The sequence below is a fragment of the Orussus abietinus genome, unplaced genomic scaffold, assembly GCF_000612105.2.
Source record: "Orussus abietinus isolate OABI.00-Male unplaced genomic scaffold, Oabi_2.0 scaffold204, whole genome shotgun sequence".
In the NCBI taxonomy this organism is placed as follows: Eukaryota; Metazoa; Arthropoda; class Insecta; order Hymenoptera; family Orussidae; genus Orussus; species Orussus abietinus.
This window is the reverse complement of record NW_019394422.1, coordinates 12,895-38,286: the sequence shown is the minus strand read 5'-3', so window position 1 is coordinate 38,286 and position 25,392 is coordinate 12,895. Positions and strand designations below refer to the sequence as shown.

The window sequence follows — 25,392 nt, the reverse complement described above, 5'->3', positions numbered from 1 at the left end:
TTGTACAGAAACGACATATGGAGTATGTCATTTAGTACAATACCCAATATAATTCAACTCGCTGTCGATATAGATACGAATATCGGTAACGTAGGTATCTAGAAGAATCATTTTTACCGACGACGATCAAGTTTCTCGACGTATTTCACTTCACCTTAAATCTGACGTTTAAATGTCTTTGTTTAGTTTGAAAAGTAACAAGCCGAAGCCCTAAACTGAATTAACATGCATCGCACCGATGAAACATTTAGCTCATGGATGTAATCATTAAATTTTAAATAAACAAGACGTCTGTATTCATCCATAGGCGAACAATGAGCAGTACATTGATCGGTTTCGAATAAATTCTTTCATGGTACGAGTTGCATGCAAAAATTGGTCCTCTTACGCGTTTCGAACAAGATGGCGCGTCATTAGCGAACACGACAATACAAAATATGGTTCGATTCCGATAACTCAGTAACAAAGTCAAAAACCTGCGTGTATAAACTCTTATAAACATCTATAAACAATTTCCCATGGGTTTGTGTAAAAAGTTCTATACGCTCGCATGCCAAAATCGGGGAATTCCTAACAATAAGGCGACGCAAATGCTCTGTTTTACCGACCGAACTTCGTGATTGCAAATTCATTACTATTTGATAATCATGAAAAACCCGCAAAAAGCAGAATAAATAACACTGACGTATAATAATGTAAACCGCGATTAATGTTTTATGAGTAAATAGTTAATTTACCCATTTACAAATAATTTTTATCAGCAAAAATGCGCTGCAAGTTAGCTTGAACGTAGGTAAGAAAAAATGGAAATTTTAAGTAGTTTTTAACAATATGTACAAAACTCTTAATATATTTTTTGTAATACTTACTACAATTCCTAAATTCGATAAGGATTGAATCAGCGAAAGAAATTATCCTGGCAAACGATTGGAAGGTTTTCAATAATTTAGTAAATAAATTGATAAATAAATTAGATAGTAAATGAGCCCACAAGTAAACAAAAAACTAGTATAATGTGCTTTCGGCATTTTATACAGGCAAGATATACTATCTCAATATGTATATTAAATATTTAACAAAAATGGCGTCTTGAGGACTCGACACGCGCATGCGCAGAAAGGGCTCCGAACTCATTGCTCTTTCTTTTCGCTGAAGTGACTTGAATAAGTCATCGAATGCATCGAAATATTATTTACACGGGTTTTGTACACAGGTTATCAAATATACAAGAATTTGGTGAAATCCCTGGAATTCGGTCGGTAAAACAGCGCCTCTAGTTACAAATTAAATGGCTCATCGCTGATACAAACGTTTCGTAAAGTGTTCACGTATACTGATACGGATACGTAGAAAACAACTGTGAAGTAGGCCGGGGGTGGTTTCCAACGCCCTGTTTTATCGACTGTAAACGCAAACTGCAATTGACCAATATTTTTAATCGACGTTCAAAATTGTCAGTATCTTTGGCACATTTTCTCCTACAAGCCAATTAGGAACCGTTCTCGTCGCTTACCGTTAATATCTGTACATTTTTTACATAATATGCTCACACCATTATCATTATGTAGAAAAGTATTAAAAATAGAGGCTTTTTAATTCGGAAACTTGCCACGAGGCTCGACTCAGGCTTGACGAAGAATTCAGAGGTCGACATGAAAGCCCAGAAGAGTGTGGAGGATTAATGGCGAATAATTACGATACTCGCCCGGTGGCGGCGCTGTGATCATCCCTCTATCTTTTCTACTCTTATGGAGTTGTAGAGTGGATTGCGCGCGTTGTTTATTCCACAGTACCCGAATTTCGGCACATATTCGTCTTACTCCATAACGTGAGATGACGTTGGATAATAGCGATCTCTTTTTTATACTCCATCTTGGTTTGTTAAGGTAAATCGACCTTTATCGTACTTAGTAAGCATCGCGTGCCAATCTGGACTTTTATGGAAACCTCGGAATTACTTTCCAGAACGTAATCATGGTCGAACAACCCCACGATTAAGTGTTTCTATAAGATTATTGAATATTTGCAACTGCAGTTAATGGAAACCGGTCGGTAAAACAGAGGGTCGAAGCAACTGGCGAAAGAAGGCACAGCTGGCATCGTCCACCGTGTCGCAGCGAATCATCACGTGACATATAAATACGGGAGCGACTAAAGGTGGCCACACGCGTAACGATAAATCGCTGCGATAAATATGTGCAAACAAAAGAACTCGATTTAATTCTCAATAACCCTACTCGACCTTGGAACCCCTTCCCCGTATATCTCTTAAACCTTATTCCACTCTTGCGGCAGAACTTAATGTACTTCTTTACAAATTTACAATCTAATAATGTATTATTGTAAATTGTAAATCCACAAACAAACCGTTAATATCAGAAGGTGAGAGCATTTGAGAATTTCACGGGATATCAGTTTGTCTTAGCCTGGACAATAAACTGGGTTAGAGAGTTCATTTTGCACGGAATACAAATCGCTACGATTTATCGTAACTTGTGTGGCGACCTTGGCAGAGGGCATCGGGGAATGAAGGACTACGTGGGCGAGAAAAGCGCGCACTCGTCGACGAAGAAGAGTCTTAACCTCTACGTATACACGGATGAAGCATTGTAACCTGTAAATTATAATTATAATATAGAGCCAATGGCCAGATGGCGCTGGAGTGTCTTAAAGAATCCATTACACACAGTCGTACACACAGATGTGGAAACTTCTACGGTGAGGGGCGATTCAATTTTTTTTTTTTCGAGTTTCACATAATTTCTTACTACTAGAGTGAACAGAGTAGGGCAAGGTACGTGAAATAAAGATAGGAATACATTGCCGTTCTCCGTCTCTTTTGCATTTATACCGAGAAGATGTTCCTTCGAGGCAGTGCGCCAACCGAACTAGGTGGTGGAAACGCTCTCAAAGCCAACAAAAATTTTTTATTTACATATTTGAATATTTGCAGTTTTTATTTTGTATTATTATTTTAATCTGACTGTACTAAAGTAAACAAAACTGAAGTTGGCAGCACTGCTTCGAGGTTATATTTGATATCGTCTTACTTTATCGCATCACCGAAAGGTGGCAGCTTTAGGAAGTAAAAATTATATCGATAAACTAACCTTCACAAGAGAAAGTTTCAAAACCTGTACCAAATTACAATTGTAATTATATACAGGTTTAAAAATGTCAAGAGCAAAAGGCGATTCATAGTTTTCATGTACAGAAGATGATCTTTTAAGGTTATGTTTGACAGACTCTTGCCCTACCACAGCGCCTCGCGGTGGCATTTTTAAGAAGTAAAAATATCAAGAAGTCAATAACCACTATCCCGAAAATTTAAAGGAGTTTCCAAATCTATGTATACGATAGCGGAGGGGATCCAAATTTAGTTGACGCGATAATTGCTCAACTATCGAAAATAGAAACGTGACTGCTAGTTCTACGAACGAAAATCACGCGGCCAAAACGTGACCTAATATCTTTGCACAGTTATGAACAAAATGGACATCGCTTTTCCTCCTTACTTCTGCTGATGAATGTTTATGAACATAAACTCACATAAATGTAACATACAATGTCTCCCAATTTTCCAGACATTGGGGATAAAACTGAAGCCCATTTTATTTTGTTCATTATCGCTTGTATAATGCTCCCATATTGCCAATGTTACTTGAAAACAAAGGAAATCTGGCCACGATAGAAAGTAGAAGAGTGGAGTTTCGTTCAATCATTGATATAAAAGTTATACCTCAATCATTTACGAGTTTGATAACGTATTATCGTATATCACTGTTGTAGACTCAATTCTTCTCTTGATGGGCCGTGAATACTGCCAACTTAATAATTAAATTGGTTTTAGCATGAAGTAGTATAAGGAGACATAACGCCTATGGTCGGTTCTACAAAAAGTGGAACCATGCCAGAATCTGATTTTCGCTGATCAAACGATGCGAGCGCTCCTTGCGGAAATTGAGAAAACTCCAATCATACCTAACTAAAACATTTCCTATCGACGTAAATGACCCAAAATGCTTTTAATTTTGCAATTTTGGTGCGCAAAGTGAAACAATAATCCACGTATGACATACAGAATGTGATGTTTTTAACGCGATAAAGACTAGCGGACCCGCTAGCCGACTATAATTGTTAATTGCGACATTTTAACAAAGAGGCGCTCTCGGCTCTGAAGATCCCGGACCCCTAAAATGAAAACGATTTCAATATATGACGTTGAATCTCCTTATACTACTTCGTGGGTTTCAGACAGCGTGAAGTGATACACTTCAGCGTAGTGACTTGATTTTGGCGCATGCGCAGAAGGCGACCAGGCTATGCGCCATTCCACGAAGCTAGGAACGTTTGCTTCCACCAAAACGATCGATTTCGTTGGCGCGAATCGATTCCTTGAAGATAATCGACCGTTTGAAAATCGGTCCTACTCTAATTTACCAATATGAGCAATATTGGAGCATTACAGGTTAGCGAGAGGTCTTCAGGGTTAAGTGGAGGTTCGACGGTGCGCCTGCGCAGGGAAAATGCTTCATCCAGTTACGCGTAGCGTCTAAATTGTGCTTCTGCATCCTGCAAAACCCCAAACGAGTCGATCCGGACCGGAAGTGGCTCGTCTTCGTGATCTCTTCGGGCAGTTTGGAGGGAATGAATGTGCGCGAAGCGTTCGCCTGGCTTCCGGGCGATCGACGAGTGGCCCGATTCGTCAGTGCTGCGTCTCGACGACCGTCTTCGCCCTCTCGAGGTCCCTCTTCTCCTTCTGCTCCTCGTCCTTGTCCGGGTTGTCCCACGCCTGCCTCTCGCCCGTCCCGAAGATGATGTAGAAGGTCGCGCAGAAGACGTAGACCGCCGCCGAGATGACGAAGACGATCCTCCATCGCGCCTGCGTCGGCTGAAATGTCGAAAAGGGGTTGTCGAACTTCTCTTCGAGGAACGTTTTTTAACCTGTTAACCGGGTATGGCGAAATTTTTCGTCATACCAGGAAGACACCTCAAATGGGCATTGCGACTTTTTTCGTCATGGAAATACTTAAACGTAATATAGCTCCCTCTAAGTGACGATTTTTAAAAATGAAAGTGCCACTATTCTGGCTTTCCTCGGGGACGTTTTTTTTTTTTTTTTTAATGAAAGGACACTAGAATGCCTTAACTCGAGCGAGGTTTTTTAATCCTTTTACTGCGGCGAAGTCGGACGTGGAGATGTACCACCTGTACGGACAGTTCGTTTATAGAGTGTTAATATTTTATGTGACTACGATATTCATTTGTCACTTTGAATACATGGGACTGAAGGGGGCCAGTATAGTGGCGCTTCGTAAAAAACGTCGGTCACGCGGAAGCCACTATAATGGCGTTCCGTAATTACCCCTTTCCTTACCTTGGACGAGATATCTCGCGACCCAATACTGGCCGATTAACGCTTTTGACGATAATCTAGCTTTCTAGCACCAATATTTTGACATTCTAGATGAATATATTTTATAATTAATTCTATTCGTATAGCTAAAAGGAAGAAATAAATACAGCTACTACCGGATCGCGAGATATCTCGTCAAAAGCGTTGATCGGCTACTACCGGGTCGCGAGATATCTCGTCAAAAGCGTTGATCAGCCAGTATTGGGTCGCGAGATATCTCGTCCAAGNATATTTTATAATTAATTCTATTCGTATAGCTAAAAGGAAGAAATAAATACAGCTACTACCGGGTCGCGAGATATCTCGTCAAAAGCGTTGATCGGCCAGTATCGGGTCGCGAGATATCTCGTCAAAAGCGTTAATCGGCCAGTATTGGGTCGCGAGATATCTCGTCCAAGGTAACGAAAGGGTTAAAGGGTTAATCAAAAGAAAAGCAGCTCCCTCTAAACGGTGTCACTATAGTGACTTTCTCCTGACGGCTATCGCTTTTATCATAGTGGCTCCATCTTGGTCTCGCGTTCAGAGCGCCCTCTCGTTCCCATGGATTTACCTTCCGGGTTCCTGCGTAAATTTCTGACATCGGGATGGACCGGTTACCTTATCATTGATAATGTGGCCCGCGGTGATCGGCGCCAGCAAGCCGGCCAGGTTGGCCAGGCAGTTGGTTAGGGACATGAGGACTCCGGCGAACCTGGGGGAGACGTCCAGGTGGTTGACCTTGAAGCCGGAGTAGATCCCCCCGTTGAGGCCCACGCCGATGGTCAGCAGGGTGATCGTCAACCAGGGGTCGCAGCCCGTGTACGAGGCCGCCACCAGGGCGATCGCCGGCCCGTACTGGCCGATGCTGTTGATGATCTTCCTGGTGATGGTGTGGTTAAACTTCCCGCTGGAGATCATCCAGTCCGCCACGTGCGAGATCAGCATCGAGAAGATCCACATGGCGAGGTACGGCAGCGCCGAGACGGTGCCGTTCTGCAAGATTTATTGGACGAAGTCGAGGGGTTATTCACTCGTTAATTAAATTTCTCAGCGACTTTCGCGTCGTCTTAAGAGATTTCGCGGTATAAAGTCGAACTCCATATCTTTTGTTTGCAGAGCTTCGTTCACGTTGACTCACCGACTTGATGTTGAAGTGAAGGACTTGCTTCATGAACGTCGGCAGCTCGGTCATCAGAGTCTCATAGCCGTAATTCTGTCCCATATGCGCTATGAGAATCGCCCAAAATGGTAACGACGTCACGATGGACTTCCATGGCACCGGAGGGGACTGAAACCAGGAAAAATTAATTAATTAAATTTCCGTTTCGTGTATAAACTTAATTCGTGCTACTTCTTAGTGATACCACTGAATTCAGCCTATGGAGGCGCGTCAATTTCATACACAGGATCATGAAGTAGTATCGTATAAGGAGATATAACGCCACCACAGAACCACAGAAAGTGGAACCACCCTAGAATCGGGACCTAGGATCTCAGAATTTCGCATTTATAAACAAAACCTCTTCAATGCCACTTTCACATAACGTTAAGGGGATGTGAAAGCGGCATCCGAAAGCTCAATCGTTCATAAAACTTCTCTACGAACTGGGGGTCTCACATCAATTCATACTTTAAAACGTGAACATGGAGACACTAAGGTAGGTCCTGAAACTCGCGAAATTTCATTTTTTATAAACTATTTTTAAAATACGTATAAACAAATTTGAAAAGAATTGAAATTTCATGAGTTTCAGGATCTTCCTTATAGTCTCCCTAATTATGTTCTAAAGTTTCAAACTATTCGGTAAATCGAGTTGGGAGAAAAGTTTTATAAACGAAACCTCGTCGACGCCACTTTCACATAACGTTAAGGGGATGTGAAAGTGGCATCCGAAAGCTCAATCGTTCATAAAACTTTTCTACGAACTGGGGGTCTCATCATTTCATACTTTAAAACATGCATATGGAGACTAAGGTAGGTCCTGAAACTCGCAAAATTTCATTTTATATAAATAATTTTTAAAATATCTATAAACAAATTTGAAAAAAATTGAAATTTCATGAGTTTCAGGACCTTTCTTAGTCTCCCCGTTCACGTTGTAGTTTCAAAATATTTGGTAAACCGAAATGGGAGAAAAGATTTATAAACGAAACCTCTTCGATGCCATTTTCACATCACCTTAAGGGGATGTGAAAGTGGCATCTGAAAGCTCAATCGTTCATATAACTTTTCTACGAACTGGGAACGAACTACGAACTCACATCATTTCATACTTTAAAACATGCATATGGAGACCCTAAGGTAGGTTCTGAAACTCGCAAAATTTCATTTTGTACAAACTATTTTTAAAATACCTCTAAACAAATTTGAAAAGAATTGAAATTTCATGAGTTTCAGGACCCTCCTTATAGTCTTCCCATTCACGTTGTAAAGTTTCAAACAATTCGGTAAATCGAGTTGGGAGAAAAGTTTTATAAACAAAACCTCTTCGATGCCACTTTCGCATCACCTTAACAGAATGGAAATTGAATCCGCGCCACCGAAATACAACGATTCATTTACAGTTTCTTGTTTATCGACAGGAGACGTTCCACCAGGTCCTCCTCGACAAAAGGAATCTCTCCTTCGGAGAGTATCCGAAGGCCGAGGTGAAGTCACCCCGTGAACCTACCGAGGCACCAGCGGAGCCCCACAAGGAACTCAGGATATACTTCTTCTCGTCCTCGGCGATCCTGGGATGCTGCTCCGGGTCCTCATGGACCATGAAGAGGAAGGCGACGCACCAGACGCTGCCGACAGCCCCGAAGACGTAGAAGATGGACGGCCAGCCGCCCGAGAATCCGTACTCCGAGAGGAGGCCGCTCAGCGGCATGGAGATGACGGTCCCGAACTGGGCCCCTAAAAAACGGGACCAGAGATGAGAACTCGCCGACCTGGGGCCCGGAGAGGACCTCGAGAGTTCTCGTCGAGGTGGTCCAACCGCGAGATGCGACGTCGGGACGCCAGGGGTACCAAGACGACGCGACCCGGAGCCGTTCTCGGAGGCGATCTCGAAGACGATCCCGAAGAGGAAGCCTCTTCCCTTAACTAGGAGGTTCTTATCGGCTTATCGAGGGCTTACCGGCATAGACGAAGGCGCCCATCCTGCTGCGCTCGTTCGGCGGGATCCACTTGGCCAACATGGCGTGCGTGCAAGGCACGATGGGACCCTGCAATAGGGATAATCCATTCCTAGGGGGAGGAAATACACCCGAACGATCAAAAGGCGTTCACACTTGGCAGACACTCTGGGTGTCCTCTGGTTTAGAGACTCGGGGGCTCTCCTCGAACTCGTTACTGCTTCGGGATCCTACTTCACCTTACGTGCCTCGTTCACCTTATCGTGCCTCGTATCACATTAAGATGACATGAAAGGGTCATTGTATATATATGAAACGTCCACATATTTATAACACTTTTCTCCAAACTGGGTGCACCGAATTGAAACTTTCACACGTGATTATGGGGCGACAAGGAATAACACGATGCTCGTGAAATTTCATCTTTCACGACAAAATGTGATTTTGATTCTGATCTAGGATAAATAAATACAATTTTGTATGAAAAATTAAATTTCATGAGCATAGCGTTCTTCCTTAGAACCTCCATAATCACGTGTTAAAGTTTCAGATAATTCAATGCACCTAGATTGGAGAAAAATTGTATAAATATTTTCACTTATGGGTACGTATATATCACACTTTCATATCGCTTTAAAGTGACATGAAAGAGTGATTGTATATATACAAAACGTCAAAATATTTAGAAAACTTTTCTCCAAACTGGGTTCAACGAATTAAAACTTTCAATAATTATGGAGGTTCTAAGGAAGGACGCGATGCTCATGAAATTTCATTTTTTACAACAAAATGTGATTTTGATTCTGATCTAGGCTAAATAAATACAATTTTGTATGAAAAATGAAATTTCACGAGCATCGCGTTCTTCCTTAGAGCCTCTATAATTACATGTTAAAGTTTTAAATAATTCGGTGCAGCCAGAGTGAAGAAAAGTTTCATAAACGAAACCTCTACACCGCCACTTTCATATCACCTTAATGTTGGCAATGTGTACATTTAATTTTTTGACCAGGAAACTCGCATGGAAAATCGGAAATAAAACCACCTCAGGATTTGGGCAGAGCGAAGCAACAATTTTAATCGTTAACGACTCGATAAATAATCTCCCGAGAAAATTGAAATATGAAGTTTCGTCAACCCTTCCCAGTTTCGGGAATTACTACAAGTTTATTATACAAGACCGTAACTCATCAATTTCAACGGACGCGAAACGAATTTTCAGACGACAATAAGGAATTCGAGGATAGCCGGAAAAGTTACGAAAAAATAAATCCTCGCAGCTTTTCACATGATACACTTCTCATACATGCGCATGCGTTCAGATTCTAACAGGTGAAATTGGCCTCAAGTCGATATCAGATCCGACTTCAGGCGATTTCAGGTACAGTTTTTATCAATAATAACTTTTTAGAGCAAGATCAATCTCATGGATTCAATGCTACAGGAACTATAGCAAGAGATGTGACCATAGTCGTCCATACAGGTTAGAAACTCTTATAGTGAGAGCCGAACAATTTTCGTAGACAAGTTTAATGAAACCTCTGTCCACCAGAGTTGCTAAGATAGGATAAGGCACAGATTTCTATACATAAACCTTGATTGATAACAGTTGTTGTATGGAGTGGAAAAATAGGAAGGGAATAGTTCCATCGGTTACCGTTTGACGTCTCCAAAGCTAGCAGAGCCACATAAATTATACATAAAAATTTATTGCTTTTTTATTGCTTTTTTGTTATACTAATTTCAATTTTATTACTCCCGCCGTTTTCGAAAAATCGAGGGCTCTGCCAGCTTTTCATCAAAGCTGGCGGAGCCATTTAATAATTTGCTCAAAATTAAAAAATAAGTAGCGTAAAATGTAGTAAAAATTTATTGCTTATTTATTGCTCAGTTTAGAATTTTATTGCTCCACCCCCTCGGGCACCAAACTCATCCCCTTCAAACATCCTGCTGATCTTGCTTACCTTACCTCTCCTTTTACGGAATCAAATGAATAGAATAATTAGACAGTACCTTCCTAAACTGACGGAAAATTTATTGCTCCATTCACGGCACTAGAGGACAACCCTCGGTAAACTAAAACCACCCTTCTTAAAGTTACAATAGGTTCTCATTGTTTCCCAGTCCAGTACCACCATTTTAACCGAGTGAAATTAAACAATTAATTAGTCAATACCTTCGTGTACCGGCGGAGAATCGCGAAATTACCCAACCCTGGTCCGAACCTTATGAATCGCCGCGCCTCCCAGTGGCAGCTTCGGGAAAGAAAATGTCTACGAAAACTGCTCGCCGGACCCACAATAAATGTCTCGGAGTTTCCAGATCTAAGGCTTAGTTTACATCGATCACTTGATACACCTACCAAAGGCCTGGTTTTATAAAACTCTCGGTGTAAGCAATGATATTCCAAGATGCAAGGTTGGGTATGTATGTCGAACACAAGCGCCAAATTAATTAATCCTTAAAAATGTTTACGTGTTTACATGTGCGCTAAAGGACGTTTATAGCATATAGGATGTTGTATATCGCACATTCTACGATATCCCACGGTAAACCACATGGTTTACGTAATATACACCAGGAGTCTTATCGAACGCAAAAATACCAACCCTGCCAGGGTAACACGCGACCGTTTACAACATGAGTTTAATAAAACCGCGCCTTTAGTCCGCGTACCAAGTGATCGGGGTAAACCAAGCCAACGTGTCAAGGAACTCCGTAGAGTTTCGCACCAAATACACATGCAGGCGAGGTCAATTCTCTCCAGGATTCCAATGACGTCGAGGAGGTGCAACCTCCCGCTTACCTCTCCCAATCCTTGGATGAAGCGCACGAGGAGGAGCCAGAGGAAGCCCCAGCGCGCCGAGAGCGGCACCAGGAGGCCGAAGACGGAGTTAATGAGCATCCCCACGCCCAAGAAGTACTTGGAGCCGTATCGCTTCGCCAGGATCCCGAAGGGGATCTGCGTTATCACGTATCCGTAAAAGAACGAGCTAAGGAGATATCCCTGCTGTGTGGAGTCCCACGGGAACTCGCCATCGCTGCTCGGCTGGAAATCAAAGGACTTTTTAACCTTCCCGCTCCAAATATCGACCTTAGATAACTAAAGAGGGCTAGACACAATCTAAGAGACACGTGTTTTTGTTTAATCCGCAATGGTCCACGTTTAAGAGGTGAAACAACCCCCCAAAGTTTAGTGAAAATTCCATTTTTATATTCATTTTCGTAGAAGCAGGGGAGGGATTTCGACGAAACTTGGCATAAACGTATTCTGTATAAAGATGGTGAAAACGCAATATTGTCCAGGAATGCTGCACCACCTTCGGACGACATTTTTTTGTAATATCTATTAAACGAGCACTCCTACTTAAGTTCCACTTACGCCATGTGGTTGCTCACGAAAAATGAGGAAATACGTGTTTTTTGCTTTTTGCCAATAAACATTTATACATCGGTTAGAAGAATGGAGGTAGATGGTATATGAGTATATTTTTATTGGGTTATATCGTGACCAAGTCATTGTACATAAATCTTGTAAACGTGCTAATTCCTCAAAATGTCGTTGGTTCTCATAACATCCAATTATTTATAAATAAATTAAATAGTTTATGACTGAAATTGTTTCGCAACAGATTCGATGACGATATAACCCAATAAAGATATACTCATATACCATCTACGTGCATTCTTCTAACCGATGTACAAATGTTTATTGGCAAAAAGCAAAAAACACGCCTTTCCCCATTTTTCGTGAGCAATCACATGGCGTAAGTGGAACTTAAGTAGGAATGCTCGTTTAATAGATATTACAAAAAAATTTCGCCCGAAGGGTAGTTCACCCCCTTGAGGTGGAGTAGCATTCTTGGACAATATTGCGTTTTCACCATCCTTATACAGAATACGTTTATGCCAAGTATCGTCGAAATCCCTTCCCTGCTTCTACGAAAATGAATATAAAAATGGAATTTTCGCCAAACTTTGGGGGGCTGTTTCACCCTTTAAATATGAACCATTGCAGATAAGAAAAAAAAACATGGGTCTCTTAGATTTTTGCGTTCTTCAACATATATGAAAATCGGTAAGATTTTCAGAAAGACACTTGGGAATGTTTCCTTGTTAGCGACAGTCTTCTCGGACCTCGCACTTAAGTAGGAGTGCTCGATTAATAGATATTACAAAAAAATTTCGCCCTAAGGGTAGTTCACCCCCTTGAGGTGGCGTAGCATTCCTGGACAATATTGCGTTTTCACCATTCTTATACAGAATACGTTTATGCCAAGTTTCGTCGAAATCCCTCCCCTGTTCCTACGAAAATGAATATAAAAATAGAATTTTCGCCAAAATTTGGGGGGTTATTTCACCCCTTAAATATGGACCATTGCAGATAAAAAAAAAACACGGGTCTCTTAGATTTTTGTGTTCTTAACATATATGAAAATCGGTAAGATTTTCAGAAAGACACTTGGGAATGTTTCCTTGTTAGCGACAGTCTTCTCGGACCTCGAACTTACGTCGACGAAGTGGTTGGTGCCGTTGGGCTCGTCGACGCCGCACTCGTTCGTGTAGGCGTCCTCGGAGGTGACGGCCGTGTGGTTGACCATCGCCACGATCGCCACCGACATGTTGGTCCTCATCACGTACGCGTTCGCCATCCCGAGGAACAGCATGAACGTCACTACGTGACGTGCCCCCACCAGACCTGCAACGTTTGCAAGCAAAGCGTTTATCAAAACACTACACATTCCGTTGATTAAATAGAGTGACAACGTTAATATTTTCTCGATAAAGTGACATAACGAGCATAACGTTCCGGAAAATAAATGATATAACGTTAATATGTGAAGGTGAAGCGAAATACGCCGAGGAACTTGATCGACGTCGATAAAGAAGATTTTTCTAAACGCCTACGTTGCCCATGTTCGTTTTTATATCGACAGCTGGGTCAAATTATATTGGGTATTGTACCAAATGGCATACTCCACCTGTCGTTTTCGTACAATAATTGTAAAGAAATCGAAGTAAAACTCCAGAAATCCTCTGGATTCGTGCTTTCTGGGACCCTAATTGACTACAGAGGGACCCCCTGCGCCATCTGTGATTTCCAGGTCAATTAAATTTTCCCTCCGAGACCTCGTATTCCTATCGTTTTGGCATACAAGCGCATACAACTCTTTTTTTGCCTTTATCCCGTTCAAATGCGAGTTTATCGATTACCAGAGTGTTCCAAATTCGCGTAAAATTGTCCTGACCCTTTCGATTCTCATATCAGAGTCTGCCATAATTGTATGTTGATCGAAATATGAGAGTTCGAAGCCATTTTCGTTCTGGTCTGGGCTGAGTTAAAAAGTTTTGTTAAAAAAATCCAAATTTGGAATGTGTCAGGACAATTCTTAGATAATCACGAGTCATGTGTCAAAGTTTCGGACAGTTTGGTCCAATACCCTTAAAAAAAAGTGTTGTATTCGAATCGAGTGAGAGGGGTTTCACTTCACCTTAAGGCGATACGAAAGTAAGGTGGAAGAGTTCTTTGTAAAACTTTTCTTTGAACAGGGTGTACCGAATCGCTTCAAACTTTACAACGTGAATCAACGATCGACACCTCTACAATCTAATGCAATAAAAAGTAATACTTATAACAACAACAATAATAATAGTGACGATGATGATGATGACGATGATGATGATAAATAATAATATCGCACGCGATACAATTCTTTGTGTCAACATTTATTTCGAATACTGTTTTTTAATAACTCCCTTCTCGCGAGACAAGGTGTCATGAGAATGATTTAAAGGATTCGCAATGATTGTTCCCTTTCCTCGAAAGTCCATGAGAACGGCAGAGCTTCGAAGGACGAATTAGATGACGAGTCATGCTGACCATTGCGATTTCATATTAACCGTGGAAGAGTTACGTATCCTTTCGTCAATCCAATCTCTTGCTCGTGTGCAAATCGCAAACGTCTCTGCCGAGTCATTTATCGGCCTTTTCTCTCATGAAAAGAGAGAGAGAAAAAAAACGCTATCGGCAGGATAGCCGGAAATGCACTTCTCACGTTTCCCTCTTTTTAAGCGGAGAATATAATCAGGAAACTCGGTAGAGTTTCGCGCCAAATATATTTAAAAGCCTGCGAGAACGGCACTGAATACTTAAGATGACATGCACATAACAAAAAGTTCAAATATTTATAAAACTTTTCTCCAAAGTAGGTGCTTCGAATTATCTGAAACTTTAACACGTGATTATGGAGGAATAACGCGCTGCTTATGAAATTTCCTTTTTCGAAAAAAAATGTATACTTATTTCGGATAAGAAGCAAAAAAAGATCTTTTTTTTTTTTTTCGAAAAATGAAATTTCACGGGCAGCAGGTTCTTCCTTAGAGCCTCCATAATCACGTGTTAAAGTTTTAGATAATTCGGTGCACCTAGTTTGGAGAAAAGTTTCATAAATATTTTCACGTTTTGATATATAAAAACCAAGCTAAAAATGAGGAATTTTTTAACCCTTTGAGCGCTAAGCACTTTCGACATACGGGCGAATTTCCTTAGACCGTGCGCGCGATATTGGGCCAAACGTCGGACGCACATATGCGTCGACGGCGCTCAAAGGGTTAAAATTCATCAGGATTTCCCTGAAGAATGACCGACCAACATGGAGCTATAAGAAAGAACTTTATGCACGACGTTTTCTCATTTCAGAAGTAAAAGTTAACAAAAACAAATGAGAGAAAAAACTCGTCACGTGGAATCCGGAAAGGAACGACGAAGGCGGCGACACAAAAGGTCGACGAAAAACGACGAGCGGAAAAATAGCTCGCGGCAGTGTCCTTCCTTATCGACGCCCCTCGGCGGGCGTTCTGCTATTTTCGAGAGAACGAATCGACCTTCGCGCGATCGCCGGTCGACTCCGGCTCGGCCAAATGGCGTTTTCCACCTCGGAAAAACCTGAAAATGACGAAAAGGTGCTCATCGACCGACAGATCGCGGGCTAGGAAAAGAGACCTCGTAGAATCGTTCCATCAAGTAGGATAAGGAGACACAACGCCTATAGTCGGTTCCACGGAAGATGGAACCACCCCAGTAGACCTATTCCGTAAATCGTAACGACAGCTATCGTTATAGTTAGCTCGTGTTATTCCAATGGGCTAACTATAACGATATCTGTCGTTACGAGATACAGAATAGATTTAAAGAATCGGGACCCAGGATCTCAGATTTTCGTTGATCCATTGACGCGAGCGCTGCTTGCGGAAAATGAGGGAACTTCAATTCGGACCGAAATAATTCCTATCGACGTAAACTACCTAAAATGATTTTCATTTTTTAATTAACCCTTTTAGTGCCGGGCGAAAAAGAGGTGCTTATGCGAAGATAACCGGCCGAATTTTACGATTTTACTAGGATTTGGAAAAAGGCTCATAAAAACCAAACGAAAAGCAATATTTACATAATTCAAAAAGCAGGGTATTAAGGACAAAATAGAGAATAAAACAGTGACGCTAATTTTTCTATATTCATTGAAAATTACATAAATAACAAAGGTATAAGTGATAAAAAAAAAAAAAGAAAAATTGAGTTCTCCGTTTCAAAACGTAATTGCACATAGGAAAAGTCATCTTTTTATCATAAATTTATATAGACCGTTTATTGCAAAGTATATACTTTAAATTTCCAATATATTTTTTAACAAAATAAGTAATATTGCACAAGAAACATAAAAAATAACTCCAAGGCACATGGTAGGCGCCGGACGGATTATCTCATCCGAAACAAGTAATTGTTATAGGTTATAGGTTGTTGTATTGTTATTTTAATTCTCTCGTATTGAAATTAGACTATTTATAACGTATTATAAATTTATTTTGAGATAGAGATCTCTCGCAAAGCGAATAGTAAAGCGCTACAAGGTGCGGGCCGATATATCGGCTCTGGCACTAAAAGGGTTAAGGTGCCCAAAGCGAAACTACAACCCGCGCATGATATACAGAATGTGAAATTTTTAACGCGACAAAGACTAGCGGATGATGATTTTGAATTTTCAATTTGAAATTTCATCGAAGAGGCGCTCTCGGCTCTAGATCGGAAAAGATCTGAAGATCTTGGACCCCTAAAGTGAGGACGATCTCGATAGATGGCGTTGCATCTCCTTATAGCACTTCGGGGTTTGAGGTTACCAGAGCATCGCGAGTCGGAAAACAATATGGCCGCCGAAACGTAATACTTCCGCGGGTTCCGAAATCAAGCATCCCGGGCCAAGTTGTCTCTTAGTCCTCGAGGTAATTAACTCACTATTGTCCGACAAGCGTGCCGAAGAAATTTGGCCGGTGCGAATCGACGCGCCGTTTATTTACGTGCCCGAGTCCTCGGTCTTGAAGACCGAGATCTTCAAGATCGAGACACGTCTTCTGGGCCGAGCGCCCGGTACAGTGGACCGCGTTAAGGTGAAGTGAAACCCCCCTCAATCCCTTGATTTGAATACATTTTTTTTTTAAGGAGTTTCATGAACGATTTACCTTTCAAATGCCAATTTCGCATACCCTCCTTTTTATGTATATAAAACTGGAATTGTACAGTGGACCGCGTTAAGGTTAAGTGAAACCCCCCTCAATCCCTCGATTAAAATACATTTTTTTTTAAGGAGGTTCATGAACAGTTTACCTTTCAAATGCCACTTTCGCATACCCTCCTTTTTATGTACATAAGACTGGAATTGCCACTTTAGCACAATTCAATAAAATTTGTAAAAAAATTTTTCCTTATGCAATAAAATAGCAATAAATTAGCAATAAACTTTGCAACAAATTTTATTGAATTGTGCTAAAGTGGCAATTCAGCCTTATATACGTCTGCTTTTTCAGTTATCTGAAATAGTCGATTTAAAATTGATCATGATGTATGAACATTGAAAATTTCCTAAACTAATGAAATTGAAAGTGGCAATTCAGCCTTATATACGTCTGCTTTTTCAGTTATCTGAAATAGTCGATTTAAAATTGATCATGATGTATAAACATTGAAAATTTCCAAAACTAATGAAATTAATAATAATTATTATCTGACTCACATGAGCTCGAATAAATTGGATGCAAATTTTCTTTGGAATTATGGCAATTTATTTCAGTTAAACGCTTATTCTTTGAATTAACAAAATATTTCTTTGGTTCAATGAATTGTTTTTTCTTAGGGTACAAAATCAATTTGAAAATCATTTTTACGTCTAATCATGACAGATTCAACGAAGTAATGGAATTAATGGTCATAATTAGCGAAATGGACGTGCATTGTAGAACATCCAGGCCCTTGCATAACTTCCTTAAGAGTCAATTTCCGATTTCCGGTTAATCATTATTATCAGGAATCGAATGACGTGAATTTCCACAATTGTGGAATCGGATGTGCTCGTTCGCATTAGAGGAAATTACGCAACCGCAAGGGCGTGGAAAGAATGAATTAATTATACATAAGAATGAATTAACCTCAAAATAACATTTCTTGCACCGACATTTTCGTTTCGAGTCGAAAAAATTAAAAACTACCCTGTCAGAAATATTCAACCAATTTATGTAGTTTTAGTACTTAAGGTTGTAGTTGAAATCTAAATTTAAAGTCCTAAAAATGAAGTACTATATATGTATTAGAATTTTCTAAACAAGCTTATAATTTGATAGTTATAATTTTGTGAAATTACGCGAGAAAATATCGTAAATTTATAACACATTTTATAAAATTAGTACACCATGTCCAAATAATACTCCCAACAAAAATATTATAAAATAATAATATATCTCTTTTTAGCAGTTCTTATTTCACATTACCCTTATATACATATCTTTAAAGTGAAAACTGCCCTTCTCGTTTTATTTTCATTTTAGCCCCTTGCAAAATTAGGACTTCCGAGGTAGGGACATAAATAGAATTTCGAAAAACTAAGAATACAAAAAGACAAAGCGGCTTTTCCTCTTTCGAGGCGCCAATAATAGAATTCCGAGTGGGAGTGAAAAGAGCTTCAACAAATCTCGAAGTGATCCGAAAATTTCGGAATTCTCGTCGGAATATCTTTTGGTCGACTGCCAAAAGTAAAAAAAAGCAAAGAAATAAAAATTCGACGCGCCTTTGGGGATTAAAATTCAGTCGAAATACAACTTTCCAAGATGGCCGCCATCTTTTTTAAGCGAAGGCTTGCCTAAAAATATGTTGCATGCACTGTTTTACAAATGCTTGAAAATTTCAAACTTTTTTAATATTATTTTTGAAAATTCACACAGTAAATGCCAATGCCATACATCATTGAATTCATCATGATAAATATTTCAACTGTATTAAACAAAAAATAACGTTTCCATTAAAAGTAAATATTGATAATTAAAAAAAATGACTTCGGAACAGAAATATGTGCACCCATGGGAATTATTTTCCTAGAGAGACGACTTTTTTATTACAATGACACGTGAATATAAACATTCACTTTTACCCAACTAAATATTACGCAAATATCATGAAAATAATTTATTCATTCTAGGAGATTAATATCTAAAGGAAACGCTATTACAGCAGAATTCACCAATTAACCACAAAAATGCATCCCGTAAATAGTATCGATTTAAAATCAACTCATCGTCCAATCGTTCGATCTGGGAATTTATTATATAAAAAAAATAGTGCGTTAACAAACGTCTCGTGACGAAGGGAAGTCCAAGGCAGAGTTCGCAAGGTTAACGTTAAATTAAAGTGGAAACCGCAGAGAGGCGCAGGGCTAAAAATTGATCGGGTCTATCGAGTCGATCGATCGGACGTTATCGAAGCAACGAGTCGAGTTTACGAGCGACATGGAGGGAGGAGGGATAATGGCGAGGAAGGTCGCGCCTCAAGTTTATTGGCCGAGGTCCAGTCGCAGTGAGCGCATCGCTAAATGCAATGACGATGCATCGGCGAACGTGAGTCGGTTTGGCAACCGCGCTCCGATTGGTCGAAGTCGACCGGCTAGGCGACGACCGAGCGGCGGAGCGCGTTCGGGCGCATTCGAGCGCCGACCGCCGGCCGGAGCGGACGGTCGAGTTCGAGAGCGCCGTCCGTTGTCGGAGCCATGGTCAAGTACCCGAGAGCAGGTACAACGTTCGAGTACTCGAGCGACAATCGCATTTTTCAGCGTGACTCAGTTTCCGAGAGTTGATCGAATATTCGAACGATAATCAAGATTCCAAACCCGGTCAAGCATAGGACCCATCCTGACGCGGCCCTCGCAATCTTAAGGTGATGTGAAAGGGTCATTCTGTATATTGTTATCAAGCGACCCAAGCGAAGTGAAATATTAAAAAATGCACATCTCTATATTAAATGGACCAATCGGTTTCGTTTATAGCTTTAAAAATGCTGAAAAATCGTCCACTCTGGGTGGCCTCGTTAAAGTTGACTTTACTCATTCAAGAGGTTCAAAAGACAACGTTCATTGTCCAATTTGACACGCCAGGCTGAACATCGCAGATAATGACTAGGTCTAAGTTTCGCGCCTCTATATATATATTTGGCGCGAAACTCTACCGAGTTTCTTAATGCGATTTCCTACGTAAAAGTTTCCACGCAGACGCTGGACCTACGTCTCATTTCTCGGTGAAGATCCTGGACCGAACAGTTTGGTCTAATACCCTTAAAAAAAAAGTGTCGTTCGGACAGTTTGGTCTAATACCCTTAAAAAAAAGTGTTGTATTCGAATCGACTGATTTGAAGGATGTTTCACTTCACCTTAAGGGGATGTGAAAGCAGCATCCGAGGAGTCAATCGTTCGTGAAACGTTTTTCCGAACTGGGTGCACCGAATCGTTCCAAAATTGACAACGTGAATATGGAAGAGTATTGGTCGAGTACTCGATTACTGACGAAGTGCTCGAGTAGCGACTCAAAGTCCGAGCGAGTACTCGATATGTGAATCAGCTTCCGAGAGTCGATTCAAAGTTCGAGCACCAATCAAATATAGAGGAAGCGGAAGGTGAATCGGTTTCGGATCGCTCTTGAAAAGGTCGATTATCTTCTGATCGACTTTTCCCGGAATCGATCCCGGTCAATCCGAGTTTAGCTCGATTCCTTTCGACGAATCAAACGTCACCAGCCCGAAGCCGATTCCCGCAGCGACGACCAATTATTTCCGAGTCGCGCACGTGCTCGACGACTGGCAGTCGGCGGAAACAGCCGAGCACGGCCGACATTGGCCGACCTCGACCGAGCGCCGCCGACCGGCCTCGAACTCTGACTCAGTCGCTGGCAGGGTTGAGTATGTACGAGTACGAGATGTCATGTGTTGGGTTGTCTCATAATTTCGTGCGTTTTTTTTTTAGATTCATAATTGCGCCAATATCATTGACTAATTGTTATGTTAATTTTTGTTTTAAACATAAAAAACCGCAAAAAATTATGAGCCAACCCAATAATACACATGGTTCTCTACATGTATATTACAACGTATAATACTTCATGTAACGCACCTAGATCTCTACATGTATAATAAAACGTATAATACGTCTCTAGTTTTTCATACCAGCGCGAAATATATTAAGTCCTTCTATTTCTAAATAGAAAACAAATTCAGTTGAAAAATCGATATTAAGCGGTGCTACATCGAAAGTATTTTGAACGCAAGCGCCAAATTAATTATTCCTTAAAAACATTTACGTTTACACGTGGGCTAAAAGACGTTTATAACCTAACGGTATATCGCCAATCTGCGGCATCCTCCATATTGGAAACGTAAATTTCTAAACAATTTTGAATACAATCGCCAAATTAATTTAGTATTCCTTACAAATATTTACGTGCTTGCATATGTGCTAAAGAAACGTTTATAACCAAACGGATGCCATATATCGTACATCTGCGGCAGCCTCCATGTTGGAAACGTAATTAATTGATTATCAACGATTTTCAACGATGTGTAACGATTTGTAACGATTAGTAACGATTTTAACGATGTGTAACGATGTGTAACGATGTGTAACAATTTGTAATGATTTTAAACGATTTTCAACGATTTGTAACGCCTTTCAACGATTGTCAACGATTTTTACCATTATCTGCGATTTTCTACCATTTTCCACGACTATTTGGTTTACGTAATATACGTGAAAAACCTCGGAAAGTGCGAAATTACTCAACCCTGAGATACATTAATGCCGCAGACTATACACCAATTCGAAGATAGGCTCGCGTGGAATTCCCGGCCGAAGGCGGCCACGAAAATGGCCGCGCACGTGACCGCCTCGCGACGGAGTGACGTCATTGGCCGTCGCCCCTCCCCTCCCCTCCCCTACACCGCTCCCCCCTCGCAAAAGCTGTTTGCTTTTCCGCGTGGCGATTCCAGACCGACCAGCAGGTCGAGTTTGCGAATCGAATAGCAAAAATGACACGAGTGTCCGAACATTATTGCGATTTCGTTCAAGTTTTACGAAGGAAAAGAAAAGGGAGGAAACTACGTGGAACTTTTATCAACGGGACCTCGATACACGAGTATAAAGGACATGTAAATAATTATTTCTTTTCATTTTTTCAGGGAGTTTATAGGTATTGGCGGTGAAACGACTGCCCATTTGTCAAAGTATGGCAGGAAAGAAACTAAAAGCAACGTTTAAATACAGATTAAGGTCAAGTGAAACACGTCGAGGAATTTGATCGACATCGGTAAAAAAGATTCTTCTAAATACCTACGTTACCGACGTTCGTATTTATATTAACAGCTGTGTCGAATTGTATAGGGTATTGTACTAAATGGCGTATTCCATATGTCGTTTCCGTGCAGTAATTATAGACAGATCGAAGCAAAACTCCAGAAATCCTCTAAATTCATGGTTTCTGAAGTCCTAATTGACTGTGGAGGGACCCCTTGCGCCATCTGTGATTTCCGTGTCAACTAAAGTTTCACTCCGAGACCTCGTATTCCCATCGTTCTAGCACAGAAGCGCATAAGACACTTTTTTTGCCTTTATCCTGTTCAAATGCGAGTTTTCCGATTACTAGAATGTTATAAATCGTTGTACAATTGTCCTGACACTTTCGTTTCTCACATTGGAGCCTTCAATATTTGTATATCGATGGAAATGTGCGAGCTCGATGCCATTTTGGTTCTCGCCTGGGTAAAGTTAAAAAGTTTTTTAAAAATCCAAATTTTGAAAGTGTCAGAACAATTCTTAGATGATCAGGAGTCATGTGTCAAAGTTTCGAACAGTTTGGTCCAATACCCTTAAATAAGTGTCTTATTCGAGCCACTGATTTGAGGGAGGTTTCACTTCACCTTAAGGCGATGTGAAAGTGGCGTCAGAAAACCCGTTTATGAAATTTTTCTCCGAACTGGGTGTACCGAATCATTTAAAAGTTTACAACGTGAATATGGAGGCTATAAGAAAGATCCCGACACTCATGGAATTTGACTTGTTAAAAAATTTGTTTATAGGTATTATAAAAATATTTTATTAAAAATCAAATTTCATGGGTGTCAGGACCTTCTTTATACCCTCCATATTCACATTGTAAAGTTTGAAACAATTCGGTACACTCAGTTCGTAGAAATGTTTCATTAACCAGATCTTTTCACGGCACTTTCGCACCCCCTTAACCCTTTGAGGCATGGAATTTAAAAAATAAAAAGGCCCATGTTACACAGAAATTTTATTTCTTTTTAAATTGAAGAAAGTTGGTTTATTTTTATTAATAAAGGAACATGATATAAAAACGTAAAAAAAAATAATTCAATTAAGTTTGTTGTTATAGGGTGGGACTCAAATAGTTCCACCGTGTATACTTAATTAATTAATTAAAATAATTAAAAGGGTGGGGCACTTTTAATACCACCGTGCCTCAAAGAGTTAAGCGGTTCCGCTCGAGCGTTCGAAATTTGAATTTCGCGCGTTGCAGCACCCGGAAGGTAGATCTCTACTTGCGGCGCGAAAAGTCAAGTCTAATGGAGAGGGCAAGGTCAATTGGTGAATGGAATTAAATTAGATTACCCATCATTACGTACGACGTGGGAAGATTAATTTCTTCATGTCGGGACCCGAAAGACCTTAATCGTGCGGACATTTGTCATTAGACGCTTCTTAGCGTCATGTTTCTTTTAGAAATTATTCAATTATTACAGAATTATGTTGTAGATTGATTTCGTACAGCATTATTACAATTGTACTAATGCTTGAGTAGGATGCCAGCTCATTTGTCGGTGAGAACGTCATAATTTAGCGCCCTTCTCTTTTTAAATAGAAAATAGCAAATTCAATTAGAAATTTCATACTAAACAGGGTTATGTCGAAAGAATTTAAACATAAACTCCAAATTGATTATTTCTTAACAATTTTTACGTGTTTATATGAGTGCTAAAAGACGTTAACCTCGCGAATACATATATCGTGCATCCGTGGAATCCGCCATATTGAAAACGTAAAATTCTAAACAATTTTTAATGCAAGCGTCAAACTAATTAATTCTTCCTTAAAATATTTCCGTGTTTACATATGTACTAAAAGACGTTTATAACCTAGCAGAAGCCGTATAGCGTCCATCTGCGGCATTCTTCATATTGGAAACGTAATTTACAGCTTTCCTACGATTTTCTCTGGTAAACTGCATGGTTTACGTAACGTACGTGAAAAACCTCAAAAATGGGGAATTAGCCAACCCTGCACGTTCGAATCTCCATTGGTACGCCATCCGGCGGCGAGTGGCGCTGCGATCGCCCTTATCTTCTTCCCGATAGCCGGCGTTCCAACCTCGTCTCTCTTCCCCTAGCCGCGCCATGTGGTTGGATAATGCCTCATTTCCATTCATTCAGAAAGCACGCGGAATAAGCTACCTCCAAGACTATAACTACGTTTCCATCGTTCTAAATCCAGCATCCATTAAATCGCACCTCTCCATCGTATAAAAAAAACTCGGTAGAGTTTCGAGCCAAATACATTGAAAACTCGTACGAGGTGAAAACGCGCCTAGCGCTTGAAAATACGCAAATTCGATCCGGGGTGTTTTGATCGACCCTTAAATTCGGATTTACCGGGTCCGGACTCGATAAATCCCCGATTTAAGAGTGCGATGTAGACGCAGTTATTCCGCGCATGGAAACGAGGCGTACAGGCTCGCACGCGTTATGCCGAGACGCATCGCATTTAAAAAATCCGCATGGGATGGATTTCATGGGTTTTATATGGACCATCGCATATTACAGACGGAATGTTCCGATGCCCGGCTATAATGTGCACGAGCCTTAACACGTGCGGCCTCTCGGTCTCCCGCTCGAGCGGCGTCGAGACGCCGACGCGGGACCCTGGTTTCTCCGGAATCCCGAGTCGGGTTTCGGAAAATGGAACGGAAGCCTCGAGTCGAGGATCGGAAAATGAAGCGGAAGCCATCGAGAGACTCACCCTTGCGTTCCTGGCGCGGCCGGTCCGGCTCGTCGAGGCCGGGCTGCTCCCACACCAGCACGTGGCCATTCCTCGCGCGGTTCTCCCCGTTGGCCCGGCCGGCGCTCATGGCCCGACCCGCTGACTCGCGCACTCGCGACCCCTCGGCGGAGATCTCCGGTAAATCGCGCGCGACCGCGCAGCAGCTCGCGCGAGCTCGGCCGACTCCCGTTTCCCTCGGCCGGCGACGAACTTCGAAACCGAGCCGGCGCGCGTGCGCCGTCCCGAGTGCACGCGACCTCCGCGCGGCGGCGAGAGAGACGCCGCAAGGCGCGAGCGGGGAGTGCGACGAGGACGGCGAGGCGGGCGGCGCGCGCCGCGGTAAGATGGTGGGGGAGACTCCGCGCTCCCCATTGGCTGGCGCTCGGCCAATCGGGAGCCGGAACGATCGCGCGACGCGGAGCCGGGAGAAGCGGGAGTTTCGAGTCGGGCTCGAACGATATCGCC

The 25,392-nt window shown here is 41.4% G+C and overlaps 2 protein-coding genes across 3 annotated transcripts; one reads left to right on the top strand and one right to left on the bottom strand.

The window, feature by feature from the left end:
- Positions 1-994: 994 nt before the first annotated feature.
- Positions 995-25,160, bottom strand: LOC105694339 (putative inorganic phosphate cotransporter). Its single transcript, XM_012414876.1, has 8 exons — positions 24,907-25,160; positions 13,027-13,214; positions 11,322-11,564; positions 8,518-8,605; positions 8,068-8,294; positions 6,534-6,683; positions 6,014-6,388; positions 995-4,891 (listed from the first exon to the last, which is right to left on the bottom strand). Exons 1-8 carry the CDS (start codon positions 25,013-25,015, stop codon positions 4,706-4,708), a joined length of 1,566 nt encoding a protein of 521 aa, XP_012270299.1. The 5' UTR covers positions 25,016-25,160; the 3' UTR covers positions 995-4,705.
- Positions 19,336-24,891, top strand: LOC111673941. Of its 2 annotated transcripts, none has more exons than XR_002762176.1 (2): positions 19,336-19,766; positions 24,711-24,891. XR_002762176.1 is itself a non-coding variant. In XM_023432257.1 (2 exons), exons 1-2 carry the CDS (start codon positions 19,343-19,345, stop codon positions 24,735-24,737), a joined length of 306 nt encoding a protein of 101 aa, XP_023288025.1. In that variant the 5' UTR covers positions 19,336-19,342; the 3' UTR covers positions 24,738-24,891. The 2 variants fall into 2 exon arrangements, 1 of the variants encoding a protein (XP_023288025.1); XM_023432257.1 differs by having other exon boundaries at positions 19,336-19,621.
- Positions 25,161-25,392: the final 232 nt, after the last annotated feature.